This window comes from Phyllobates terribilis, unplaced genomic scaffold (genome assembly GCF_046119375.1).
Source record: "Phyllobates terribilis strain yellow unplaced genomic scaffold, ASM4611937v1 Scaffold_2__4_contigs__length_985480577, whole genome shotgun sequence".
Classification (NCBI taxonomy): Eukaryota; Metazoa; Chordata; class Amphibia; order Anura; family Dendrobatidae; genus Phyllobates; species Phyllobates terribilis.
In genome coordinates, this window is record NW_027362762.1 from 450320633 (window position 1) to 450334938 (window position 14306).

At 40.1% G+C, this 14306-nt stretch overlaps 1 protein-coding gene across 3 annotated transcripts in view; it reads right to left on the reverse strand.

Moving 5' to 3' along the window:
* The window catches only part of LOC141215153 (uncharacterized), a 446656-nt gene that overhangs the window by 293262 nt on the left and 139088 nt on the right, over positions 1 to 14306 (reverse strand). For all 3 annotated transcript variants that reach the window (XM_073665502.1, XM_073665499.1, XM_073665501.1), the window contains exon 10: positions 13415 to 13593. In XM_073665502.1, coding sequence (XP_073521603.1) covers positions 13415 to 13593 — 179 coding nt within the window. The remainder of the gene's footprint in view (positions 1 to 13414; positions 13594 to 14306) is intronic.

Consider the following 14306-nt stretch of genomic DNA (forward strand, 5'->3'; position numbering starts at 1 on the left):
GTTATACCAGGGTCGTATTTCTGGATGTGAAAAGCCATCATGGTGTTTGGACAAGAAAGAAAGATGAAAAGAAAGAAAACAAATCAGTCAGAGAAAATGTCATCTACGGGGTACCTGTATATAAATGTTTATTTATGATACTGACTACGTTTCATCACTACTGTTGTTCCATCTGATGATAGATGGTAACAACTCCCAGTATCTCATTACCATTGTTAAGGACACAGGGTCGGACTGGCCTGGCGGGGTGCCGGGGAAATCTCCGGTGGGCCGTTTCAGGAGATAGCAAGAGAGAGAGGAGACGAAAAAAGAAAATAAAAAGTAAAAAAAAAAAATAGAGGACGCGGGCTCTTTAAAAGCACAAGGGCACGCACACACAGCTCAACTGCCGCAACTCACAGGACAGTGGTGGCGGGGCGAGGTAAGGGAGGGAGCCGGAGAGCAGGAGTTGTACGGCCACTTCATAGTTAGCAGACACAGCTGCTAAAAGTGACATCATCAGCGCGCCCTGCACTGCCTCTTCCCGCTGTAGAAGATCTTCAATAAAGCATGTGGGCCACTTGGAGACAAGCCAAGGTAGGGTACCAACACACCCCTAATATTTGTGTTTACAAATTTTTATGTATATGCCTACATGTACGCATATATGCCTACATGTGTGTGTATGTGTTTTTGTATATATGCCTACATGTGTGTGTATATATGTATGTGTATATATGCCTGAATGTGTGTATATGTTTGTATATATGCCTACATGTGTATATATGTTTGTGTATATGCCTGCATGTGTATATATGTTTATGTATATAGGCCTGCATGTGTGTTAGTGTATATAGGACTGCATGTGTGTATAAAGGCCTGCATGTGTGTATATAGGCCTGCATGTGTGTATAAAGGCCTGCATGTGTATATATGTTTGTATATATGCCTGCATGTGTATATATGTTTGTGTATATGCCTGCATGTGTATATAGGCCTGCATGTGCATATATGATTGTGTATATAGGCCTGCATGTGTGTATATGTTTGTGTATATAGGCCTGCATATGTGTATATAGGCCTGCATGTGTGTATGTAGGCATGCATGTGTGTATAAAGGCCTGCATGTGTATATATGTTTGTATATATGCCTGCATGTGTATATATGTTTATATATGCCTGCATGTGTATATATGTTTATATATGCCTGCATGTGCATATATTCTGGTAGGACGACTCGCTGGGCCGCTTCCGGAAGTAGACTCAGGGACCCGGGTTTTCTCTGCAAGCCTTATTAAACAGCATAAAGCTCTGCACTCCAGCAAAATAAACACAGCCTTACTGGCAAAATGATAAAACAAAAGAATAAATAGCAGAGTCCATATGAGCATAGGATTTGCCCACATAGGTTGTAGTCCCAGCCTTCAGCTCTGTCCTGAGCTGTGTATATGCCTGCATGTGTATGTATGTTTGTATACAGTACCGATCAAAAGTTTGGACACACCTTCTCATTTAAAGTAAGTTGAAGATGAAATGATCTCTAAAAGGCCTAAAGTTAAAGATAACACATTTCCTTTGTATTTTAGGCAAATATATATATATACAGCACAGACCAAAAGTTTGGACACACCTTCTCATTTAAAGATTTTTCTGTATTTTCATGACTTTGAAAATTGTACATTCACACTGAAGGCATCAAAACTATGAATTAACACATGTGTAATTATATACTTAACAAAAAGTGTGAAACAACTGAAAATATGTCTTCTATTCTAGGTTCTTCAAAGTAGCCACCTTTGGCTTTGATGACTGCTTTGCACACTCTTGGCATTCTCTTGATGAGCTTCAAGAGGTAGTCACCGGAAATGGTTTTCACTTCACAGGTGTGCCCTGTCAGGTTTAATAAGTGGGATTTCTTGCCTTATAAATGGGGTTGGGACCATCAGTTGTGTTGTGCAGAAGTCAGGTGGATACACAGCTGATAGTCCTACTGAATAGACTGTTAGAATTTGTATTATGGCAAGAAAAAAGCAGCTAAGTAAAGTAAAACGAGTGGCCATCATTATTTTAAGAAATGAAGGTCAGTCAGTCCGAAAAATTGGGCAAACTTTGAATGTGTCCCCAAGTGCAGTTGCAAAAACCATCAAGCGCTACAAAGAAACTGGCTCACATGAGGACCGCCCCACAAAAGGAAGACCAAGAGTCACCTCTGCTTCTGAGGATAAGTTTATCCGAGTCACCAGCCTCAGAAATCGCAGGTTAACAGCAGCTCAGATTAGAGACCAGGTCAATGCCACACAGAGTTCTAGCAGCAGACACATCTCTTCAACAACTGTTAAGAGGAGACTTTGTGCAGCGGGCCTTCATGGTAAAATAGCTGCTAGGAAACCACTGCTAAGGACAGGCAACAAGCAGAAGAGACTTGTTTGGGCTAAAGAACACAAGGAATGGACATTAGACCAGTGGAAATCTGAGCTTTGGTCTGATGAGTCCAAATTTGAGATCTTTGGTTCCAACCACCGTGTCTTTGTGCGATGCAGAAAAGGTGAACGGATGGACTTTACATGCCTGGTTCCCACCGTGAAGCATGGAGGAGGAGGTGTGATGGTGTGGAGTGCTTTGCGGGTGACACTGTTGGGGATTTATTCAAAATTGAAGGCATACTGAACCAGCATGGCTACCACAGCATCTTGTAGCGGCATGCTATTCCATCTGGTTTGCGTTTAGTTTGACCATCATTTATTTTTCAACAGGACAATGACCCCAAACACACCTCCAGACTGTGTAAGGGCTATTTGACCAGGAAGGAGAGTGATGGGGTGCTAAGCCAGATAACCTGGCCTCCACAGTCACCAAACCTGAACCCAATCGAGATGGTTTGGGGTGAGCTGGACCGCAGAGTGAAGGGAAAAGGGCTAACAAGTGCTAAGCATCTCTGGGAACTCTTTCAAGATTGTTGGAAGACCATTTCCGGTGATTACCTCTTGAAGCTCATCAAGAGAATGCCAAGAGTGTGCAAACCAGTCATCAAAGCAAAAGGTGGCTACTTTGAAGAACCTAGAATATAAGACATATTTTCAGTTGTTTCACACTTTTTTGTTAAGTATATAATTCCACATGTGTTAATTCATAGTTTTGATGCCTTCAGTGTGAATGTACAATTTTCATAGTCATGAAAATACAGAAAAATCTTTAAATGAGAAGGTGTGTCCAAACTTTTGGTCTGTACTGTATAGATATAGATATATATATATATATATATAGATATATATATATATACATCTATATATATATATATATCTATATATATATATATATATATATATATATATATATATATATATATATATATATATATATATATATATATATATATATATATATATACATATACACTGCTCAAAAAAATAAAGGGAACACTTAAACAACAGAATATAACTCCAAGTAAATCAAACTTCTGTGAAATCAAACTGTCCACTTAGGAAGCAACACTGATTGACAATCAATTTCACATGCTGTTGTGCAAATGGAATAGACAATAGATGGAAATTATTGGCAATTATCAAGACACCCTCAATAAAGGAGTGTTTCTGCAGGTGGGGACCACAGACTACATCTCAGTACCAATGCTTTCTGGCTGATGTTTTGGTCACTTTTGAATGTTGGTTGTGCTTTCACACTCGTGGTAGCATGAAACGGACTCTACAACCCACAGAATTAGCTCAAGTAGTGCAACTCATCCAGGATGGCACATCAATGCGAGCTGTGGCAAGAAGGTTTGCTGTGTCTGTCAGCATAGTGTCCAGAGGCTGGAGGCGCTACCAGGAGACAAGCCAGTACACCAGGAGATGTGGAGGGGCCGTAGGAGGGCAACAACCCAGCAGCAGGACCGCTACCTCCGCCTTTGTGCAAGGAGGAACAGGAGGAGCACTGCCAGAGCCCTGCAAAATGACCTCCAGCAGGCCACAAATGTGCATGTGTATGCACAAACGGTTAGAAACCGACTCCATGAGGGTGGCATGAGGGCCCAACGTCCACAGATGGGGGTTGTGCTCACAACCCAACACCGTGCAAGACGCTTGGCACTTGCAACATAACACCAGGATTGGCAAAATCGCCACTGGCGCCCTGTGCTCTTCACAGATGAAAGCAGGTTCACACTGAGCACATGTGACAGATGTGACAGAGTCTGGAGACGCCGTGGAGAGCGATCTGCTGCCTGCAACATCCTTCAGCATGACCGGTTTGGCAGTGGGTAAGTAATGGTGTGGGGTGGCATTTCTTTGGAGGGCCGTACAGCCCTCCATGTGCTCGCCAGAGGTAGCCTGACTGCCATTAGGTACCGAGATGAGATCCTCAGACCCCTTGTGAGACCATATGCTGGTGGGGTTGGCCCTGGGTTCCTCCTAACGCAGGACAATGCCAGACCTCATGTGGCTGGAGTGTGTCAGCAGTTCCTGCAAGATGACGGCATTGAAGCTATGGACTGGCCCGCCCGTTCCCCAGACCTGAATCCGATTAAGCACATCTGGGACATCATGTCTCGCTCCATCCACCAACGTCACGTTGCACCACAGACTGTCCAGGAGTTGGCGGATGCTTTAGTCCAGGTCTGGGAGGAGATCCCACAGGAGACCATCCGCAACCTCATCAGGAGCATGCCCAGGAGTTTTAGGGAGGTCACACAGGCATGTGGAGGCCACACACAATACTGAGCCTCATTTTGACTTGTTTTAAGGACATTACATCAAAGTTGGATCAGCCTGTAGTGTGTTTTTCCACTTTAATTTTGGGGGTGACTCCAAATCCAGGCCTCCATTGGTTAATAAATTTGCTTTCCATTGATGATTTTTGTGTGATTTTGTTGTCAGCACATTCAACTTTGTACAGAACAAAGTATTCAATGAGAATATTTCATTCATTCAGATCTAGGATGTGTTATTTGAGTGTTCCCTTTATTTTTTTGAGCAGTGTATATCCCCACATTCGGACTGTAAGACACACCCCCCACTTTCCTCTAAAATTTTGGAGGAAGAAAGTGCCCCTTATAGTCTGTAAAATACGGTACATCTTCCACTCATGCATTGCTATTCAACCTGTGAAATATGTCAAAATCTGCAGCCAAGGCTCAGTACTACTTTTGGGTATGTATAATATATTAACTGTTTGTTTTCAATGGGTGTTTAAAGCTCTGTTTATATAGCTGGCCTGTTTTCCATTTATAACAAAAACTGTGGTGGCTCCATTGTGTGATAGATACTACTGAAGCAAATTTTTATAATGCAGTCTGTCAGGTTTAGTCATGGTGTCAGTCACTTTGGCAGAAAAATACCACTGCTGCTGCATGCATTGCTTTTGACCTGTGAAATCGGACAGTCAGCAGCCAGGGCTCCACCCAGAGCCTCCGACATAGATATTAACAAGGAATTATACCTTTCATAGCCGCTGTTGATAATTCCATCAAGCAATAGCATGAAGAATACAAATGCATGGGGCCCAATTTTTACCATCAAAATAGCAGACACCACAACAGAAGCCAACCACCTAAACAGAAGTCAATGTATGAGGGATTCAGCACTGCACCACAATTGGCGTTATAAAAGGAAACAAACAGGCAAATGTGAACCAAGCTTTATGGTCAGCTAAGAATTCCAACAGCGCTTATTTTTCTTAATTTGGTCATTTCATGTAATATTATCTGTTCATGCATGTTGATATTACATTCCAAAAATGACTATTGGATTGTTTATCTCATCAGGGAAATGTCTTTAGTTATGGCAGCATTAAAGGGGTTTTCCCATGAACAAAGTATATTTTAATTAATAGATCTTAGGCTATGTTCACACACGTTGGGTTTTTCAGCGTATTTTGCTGCAGATTTTTATGCAAATTTTCAGCTGCATTTTGCAGTACCAGCAAAGTCTATGAGAAACCAGAATTTTCTGTTCACACATCTTGTGTTTTTTTTTTTGCTGTGTATTTTGTGCCTTGGTTGGGTTTTTGGAAAATAGAGCATGTCCCTTCTTTCAGCGTTTTTAATTAATCCTGCCAGAGATCAGTTTTGAAGCAGATTTCTGAAGTAAAAAAAACACTACATGTGGGAACATAGCCTTAGAATAAAAATAAGTTCCACAATTAGACGTGTTAAGAAAAAAAATTCCTGTCCTGAGATAATCTTATAAATGTTCCCCTGTGTACTGTGTATTGGTTGTGTCTGACCGTGCAGGAACATGGTCTGATCATACCACAGCTCCAGGCCGGGGGGGGGGGGCAAAAGACTATACAGACATTACAGCAGGGGGTCACAGCTGATTCTATCTGCGATGTAAAACAAGTTTTTAAACAGGAAGGAAAATTATTTTCCCTACAGAAACCAGCAGTGAATGATTGAATTTATACATTGGGTATTTTCAGTAATGCTGAAAACTAAAAAAGGGAATGTGAAAATATGTACAGATTTACATTTTGTTGGCTTTTGTTATTCAAAAAGTACTAAAACACCTTAAGTGGATGTGAAAGTAAATGTGGATTATGATGAAAACCCTTGTACAAAGTGGGGATTTCATTGTATTGAAAGAATGACAGCTAAAATCAGATTGTTTATCCAGTTGTCTTCCAAGTGTTTAGAGCCTACAAGAGAGCTACATGCAATCTAACCTACATACTGAGTGATATATTATCTTATCCAGTTTGACCAACAGTCTTAGTAAGTGTTTCTATTTCAAAGTGTTTATTAGACCATATCACAATACAGGTAATAACAAAAAAGCAATCAAGATGAGAACCAAAAACCTCAATAGATGATAAATATTAACTATAAAAGTAAACATAAGGAATTATCAGATTTAGAATCAGAACATTATAGTAGTTTAGAAGCTGGATAAATTAGTAAGAATAGCCCACCTGAGAGAAAGTAATTTAGCGAAAAGTACGGTGGTTAAAACATAGCTTTTTAAATAGCTGCAAGTGAAATTAATGTATGAGAAAGCCAAGATAATTGTCTATAAAATGATGATAGTCTCACGTTAGAAGCAGCAGTGGATGGTGAGACATGGAGCCTGAAAGTCAAAAGTTCAAAACACTGTTACCCTTTTGCTCATCACTGTATATATTGTGACAAAGTCACTGGTAAAGTACTGGAGGCGAGATATGTAGCACTGAGGTTGTTAGCTCCAGTCATTTAAAATAAGAAAAAGGTTCCAGCACATGAGTGGGTTAAACAGCCATCTTGGGTGCTAGGGTGATTGAACATCTGAAATCCCAGCTTGGAGAGCATTTGATTTGAGGTGTGGGTTGGAGATGAGAGCTCTGAGCTGTTTGTTTCACACATGCTGGATATATGAAGATTGCAGGTCTCCTGGTGTGAATCTCTTTGTTAAAGGACATGGAAGCTGGACTCTGAGCCAGGTGGGCTAACCAGCACTATTGTATGGACTTAGTATTTTATGCTTTACAAAGGCTGTATTTACGTTTTCTGGTGACGTGATTTATGAGGACTGCAATAAATCAGCCGCACTTTAAATAGAAACGGTTCCTGTGTCTGCCTCTTTAAGAAGCCGAGTGAGTCGATCTACCCCACAATATATATATATATATATGTATATATATATATATGTAAACATATACAGTACAGACCAAAAGTTTGGACACACCTCATTTAAAGATTTTTCTGTATTTTCATGACTATGAAAATTGTACATTCACACTGAAGGCATCAAAACTATGAATTAACACATGTGGAATTATATACTTAACAAAAAAGTGTGAAACAACTGAAAATATGTCTTATATTCTAGGTTCTTCAAAGTAGCCACCTTTTGCTTTGATGACTGCTTTGTACACTCCTGGCATTCTCTTGATGAGCTTCAAGAGGTAGTCACCGGAAATGGTCTTCCAACAATCTTGAAGGAGTTCCCAGAGTTGCTTAGCACTTGTTGGCCCTTTTGCCTTCACTCTGCAGTCCAGCTCACCCCAAATCATCTCAATTGGGTTCAGGTCTGGTGACTGTGGAGGCCAGGTCATATGGCGTAGCACCCCATCACTCTCCTTCTTGGTCAAATAGCCCTTACCCAGCCTGGAGGTGTGTTTGGGGTCATTGTCCTGTTGAAAAATAAATGATGATCCAACTAAACGCAAACCGGATGGAATAGCATGCCGCTGCAAGATGCTGTGGTAGCCATGCTGGTTCAGCATGCCTTCAATTTTGAATAAATCCTCAACAGTGTCACCAGCAAAGCACCCCCACACCATCACACCTCCTCCTCCATGCTTCACGGTGGGAACCAGGCATGTAGAGTCCATCCGCTCACCTTTTCTGCGTCGCACAAAGACACGGTGGTTGGAACCAAAGATCTCAAATTTGGACTCATCAGACCAAAGCACAGATTTCCACTGGTCTAATGTCCATTCCTTGTGTTCTTTAGCCCAAACAAGTCTCTTCTGCTTGTTGCCTGTCCTTAGCAATGGTTTCCTAGCAGCTATTTTACCATGAAGGCCGGCTGCACAAAGTCTCCTCTTAACAGTTGTTGAAGAGATGTGTCTGCTGCTAGAACTCTGTGTGGCATTGACCTGGTCTCTAATCTGAGCTGCTGTTAACCTGCGATTTCTGAGGCTGGTGACTCGGATAAACTTATCCTCAGAAGCAGAGGTGACTCTTGGTCTTCCTTTCCTGGGGCGGTCCTCATGTGAGCCAGTTTCTTTGTAGCGCTTGATGGTTTTTGCAACTGCACTTGGGGACACTTTCAAAGTTTTCCCAATTTCACTGACTGACCTTCATTTCTTAAAGTAATGATGGCCACTCGTTTTTCTTTACTTAGCTGCTTTTTTCTTGCCATAATAAAAATTCTAACAGTCTATTCAGTAGGACTATAAGCTGTGTATCCACCAGACTTCTGCACAACACAACTGATGGTCCCAACCCCATTTATAAGGCAAGAAATCCCACTTATTAAACCTGACAGGGCACACCTGTGAAGTGAAAACCATTTCTGGTGACTACCACTTGAAGCTCATCAAGAGAATGCCAAGAGTGTGCAAAGCAGTCATCAAAGCAAAAGGTGGCTATTTTGAAGAACCTAGAATATAAGACATATTTTCAGTTGTTTCACACTTTTTTGTTAAGTATATAATTCCACATGTGTTAATTCATAGTTTTGATGCCTTCAATGTGAATGTACAATTTTCATAGTCATGAAAATACAGAAAAATCTTTAAATGAGGTGCGTCCAAACTTTTGGTCTGTACTGTATATATTTGCCTAAAATACAAAGGAAATGTGTTATCTTTAACTTTAGGCCTTTTAGAGATCATTTCATCTTCAACTTACTTAACTGTTCACAATAGCTGTAATAGTGACCAGGGGTGCCCAAACTTTTATATGCCACTGTATGTGTCTCCACATCTGCTCTTCTGTGTGGTGCTACTCACAAAAGTCACCCTCTGGAGACCCACTCTTCATAGCGGTTTACTAGACCAGCTGAAACGCACCAAGCTCAGACAGCCACGAGCCTCACGTCATGGGCCCATGAGCCATATGTGGCTCCTGAGCCACAGGTTAGGGAACCCTAATTTAAAGTCATGAGCTCTCTTAAATGCTAATTTGAAAAGGATCATACAAACATTCTATTAAGGATTTTCAAGTATGCCATGTCCATTAGATCTAAGAGATTTGTTTAATAATAAGGCTTTCTGAAAATTGGTATAGCTCTGAGGAAATTTCCGCACAGGAAAGAGCAGACTGACAAAGGGTGAAAAGGAATCTGTGAGTAGGATCAACCCTCCTAAACCATCTATATGGCCATGCAGGTCATAGGAAACTGAATAAAATGATACCTTGATATCTACAATCTGATGATTTATTCCAGAGAAATCTGTGTTTTCTTAATATGTAAATGAGATGTTCAGAAATATGGGCAGGACACTGATCTGCATGAGGATCAGCCTTCAGAGATTATTTTTAATAAAAGGTGGCTCTACCAGTATGAGACATGTAGCTAGCTTAGAACATAACTGAATTTTGTCTCATTATAAACACATTAGTAGCTGCAGCTTTCACAGCTCTGCTGTATTGCAACAATATTGCACTACAGTCTGCCTGTGAGATTGAAGCTGAGAGGAACCTGCAGATGTGTCAGGTATAATCACACACAGCTCTGCTGTACTGCAGCACTATTGCCGCCCTGTCTGCCTGTGAGATAGAAGCTGAAGCTGAGAGGAATCTGCAGATGTGTCAGGTATAATCACACACAGCTCTGCTGTACTGCAGCACTATTGCCGCCCTGTCTGCCTGTGAGATAGAAGCTGAAGCTGAGAGGAACCTGCAGATGTGTCAGGTATAATCACACACAGCTCTGCTGTACTGCAGCACTATTGCCGCCCTGTCTGCCTGTGAGCTGGAAGCTGAAGCTGAGAGGAATCTGCAGATATTTCAGGTATAATCACACACAGCTCTGCTGTACTGCAGCATTATTGCCGCCCTGTCTGCCTGTGAGATGGAAGCTGAAGCTGAGAGGAACCTGCAGATGTCAGTTATAATCACACACAGCTCTGCAGTGAGATCAGGAGAGCAGAGAGCGGCCATTACACACCATACTGGTAACACTGGTAACCATTACACATCACCCTAGTATCGTCCCTTTTATTTAAAATATTCTGTGGAAGCAGATTCTCATGCAGATTAGTGTCTGCACCATAACCTGGAACAGTTCATTTACATATAAGAAAAACGAGGATACCCCTTTGAAATGAGTTTCCGAGCTTTACCCTTTAGAATCTGAACTGATATAGTGCATTAGTATTACTAAAAAAAGAATAAATGCAGATCTCTCTTATACTGGGTTTTTCTGTATTATCTGGTTTAGCGCTATTTTGCTAACTGTCCTCTCGTGATTTTTAAAGGCTGTGAAAGATAATGGCTTTGACTGTGATAAAACAGTTGAAAAGCTAAATATACCTCTGATAATGTGAATGCATTGATGATATTGTATTATTTAACATGTTACTGCAGCTCTACGTGTAGCCATTGTTACAGCACTTGGCCTATTTCTCCAGCATGATACATGTCTTTCATTTGCTCATGTGAAGGTTGTAGTAAATACAAATAGCCCTGAACCCTGCTGGCACAGAGATGTCTAATAAACTATATAATGAATACATTTGCTATATACATCTAAATAATTTTCAGAGGATTTCCACAATGTTGCTTTTGAAAAATACATGTGTTGGCAGTTCACCGCTGATGAGGAGACTATCAGAACGAGGGTGAGGACCAAATGATGCTTTACATCAAAAACCCTCCGATGCTGGAAACTTACCATCTGCCTTTTTAACCACTCGTGTGGTTTTATCTTATTGAAAGGATCCCGAATCAGCTGATGTAATTACTGTACTGACAACATATGTCAATTTTCAGCAGAGGGGAAACTGTTCACAACTAATTACCCAGAAAATACTAGGAACGCGATTTGTGAGAATTCTGTCCGACGATGAAATCAGCCACTTTCCAAATGTCACAAATAAGATAGCTTGCTTAACAGAGCATCACATCTCTCTCAGCAGAAAAAAAAACAAATGTTGCGTGAGGACAAAGGCTCTCTTGATACTAATAGAAAATGTACGCTCTGAAATACCTCGTACTCAGGAGAATTGGCGATTTAACCCGCTACAGACCTAACGCATATTGCAGTCAAGATTCTTTGAATTTGTCTTAAAGCTAAGATCATACAGTATATGAGAGATTCATTATAGCGGTTGATGTAGTACAGGGGTCTCCAACATTTGGCTGCCCCAGACCTGGCGCCAACATCACTGGAACAACGCCTGTGCAGGAGGTGGGTATATATTATTTTTAGTTTACTTTACTTAAAGGGAATCTGTCAGCAGGTTTTTGCTACCTCATCTGAGAGCAGTGTAATGTAGACAAAGAGAAGCTGAATCCAAAGATGTATCACTTAGTTTACTGGATGCAGCCGTTCTGACACAATCAGAGCTTTTAGATTTAGCATAAAGCAGAGCTGAGAAAGCTAACCCCGCCCACACCAGGCTCTCCATATACAAAGTCCATGGACAGTAAGGTGCCGATCACAGGAGGAGGCGTGCCAGACCAGGGCTCATGTGACAAGCTATTCACAGCAATGATAACCTACTGGTGCTAAAACAATCACTGTAAGCAAACAGAATCTTGGAGCTTGATAAGAGAGGCATAGCTGAAATCTGTGTTTTAAACCCCTACAGCATGCGGTCTTCATATTACATAGCAAAAACCTGCTGACAGATTGCCTTTGAAAAGGGGTTAACCAACTAGTCGACAACCACTTTAACCCCTTCGTGGAAAAAAAGCAATAAACAGATTAATGATAAATTTGTCTGATACATATTTCCAATCAAGAAACTATTTAGTCTATGTCTGATATATACTTTTGTGTAAAAAGATATTTTATAATTTTAATTGTATTCATTTACATCTGCTCCTGGTTGTGTCAACTTCCTGTGCTTTAACCCCTACCCTTTTTTTTCTCAGTATTAAGGCTCATTTACAAGTACGTTTTTTGTGTGCAAGTGCTATCCATGTTTTTCACGGATAGTACTTGTACCTATAATAGTTAATAGGCCCCTTCACATGTACATGATTTTTCACAGACCGAACAGTCACATGACATGTCCAATATTTATTTGAGTGTCAGATCAAAATTGGTAATGAAAGTCTTTGGATCCGTGAAAATATTTGATGTCATCCAAGTGCTGCCTGTTTTTCACAAACTGCTAGATAGGAGAAGGCAGAGAAATGTTTCTTTTTTACATACAAGAAAAACTGATGAAAAGTGGACTAAACTCTGATGAAACTCAAATGACACTATGATGAAACTGATTAAAATCACTAGTCAAACCTAGTCCATTTTTCTCAAATGTGAAAAAATGAAGTCTTGTACACAGCAGATTAGCATCTGAGGATCAGGAAAGCATCCAAGTCTTCAGGGAGGGCAGATGTCACAGTCTGTGAGAGAACAGTCAGCACTCACCACAGACTCTACAGGAAGAAATAACACACTCAGGGGGTCTGACCTATTACACCCCTACCAATCCAAAGAATAATGGGGCAAAAAAGCTTGTGCAGTAATCCACCCTGGCTAAGCTTTTACTGCACAGTGGTGCTTTGTCATCCGGCTGTTTAGTAACCTTCAGCAAGCCTCATTACCAGCAGGTGGCTGAGGCGGAGCTTTTCAGTGAAGCACTACACCAATACTTTGTTCCCTTTATTCTGAGGATCATAAAGTAATGACATATTCTAGTGATTACACTATCAGCATAAAAGGGGAAAACTCCACTAAATTAGTTAGCAATACTAAAAGTTGAATGAAACTTTTAATCATTTAATATTGAGTATTGTAGGTTAAATTGAATAAATATAATCTTCCAATATAAGATAAAAAGTTCATACTTTTGGGTTGAAAGTCACATTCCTTGGAAAACTTTGTTGAAGATGAATAAACAGCTCTATATCCTCTGTTTGCAGGGTAGTCATGACTCGTTCAGCCATCGCAAAAATCTCCAGCCATGAAGGGAATATATTTTTAATCAGAAGATGAAGATACATGAATAATTCATATGGATACTCAGCTGAAAAAAGCAAAATATTTCTTTCACAATCTAGATATAAACCATAGGGAAGAAGTCAATTAGACAAACAATAGAAAATTAGGAAAATAATAAAGAAATGGTATATGCAAATAAATTAGGTCATGATTCACATATATTAATTGTCTCACAAAGCACAAACTGATCTTCTGGCTTAAGGTTTGTTTAATAGATCTTCTTACTTTTGGCACTTTTGTGGGTCCGCTTTTATTTCTGGGATTTATCTTAATTATTATTTATAATAATTATTATTTATTTATCATTATTATTATTATTCCTTAAAGGAATCATAAAATGACTTATAATTTAAATCAGGATTTGTGCTATTTTTTAAAAAATTTCACAAATTAAAATAAATAATTATATTGTATTGAACATGTCACCAATTTTCTAAGTAAATATATTTCTAAAGGTGCTATTGACATGAAATTCTCTGAGCTCAGAGTTCATAGAAGGAGCCCACGGAACCTTTAGGATTTCGAAGAGTGTTTGTATGTTTCCATAAATTTTCTATTGGGTTCAGGTCCGGTGACTGGCTAGGCCATTCCAGCAGCTTTATTTTCTTTCTCTAAAACCAATTGAGAGTTTCTTTGGCTGTGTGTTTGGGATCACTGTCTTGCTGAAATGTCCACCCTTGTTTCATCTTCATCATCCTGGTAGATGGCAGCAGATTTTTATCAAGAATGTATCTGTAC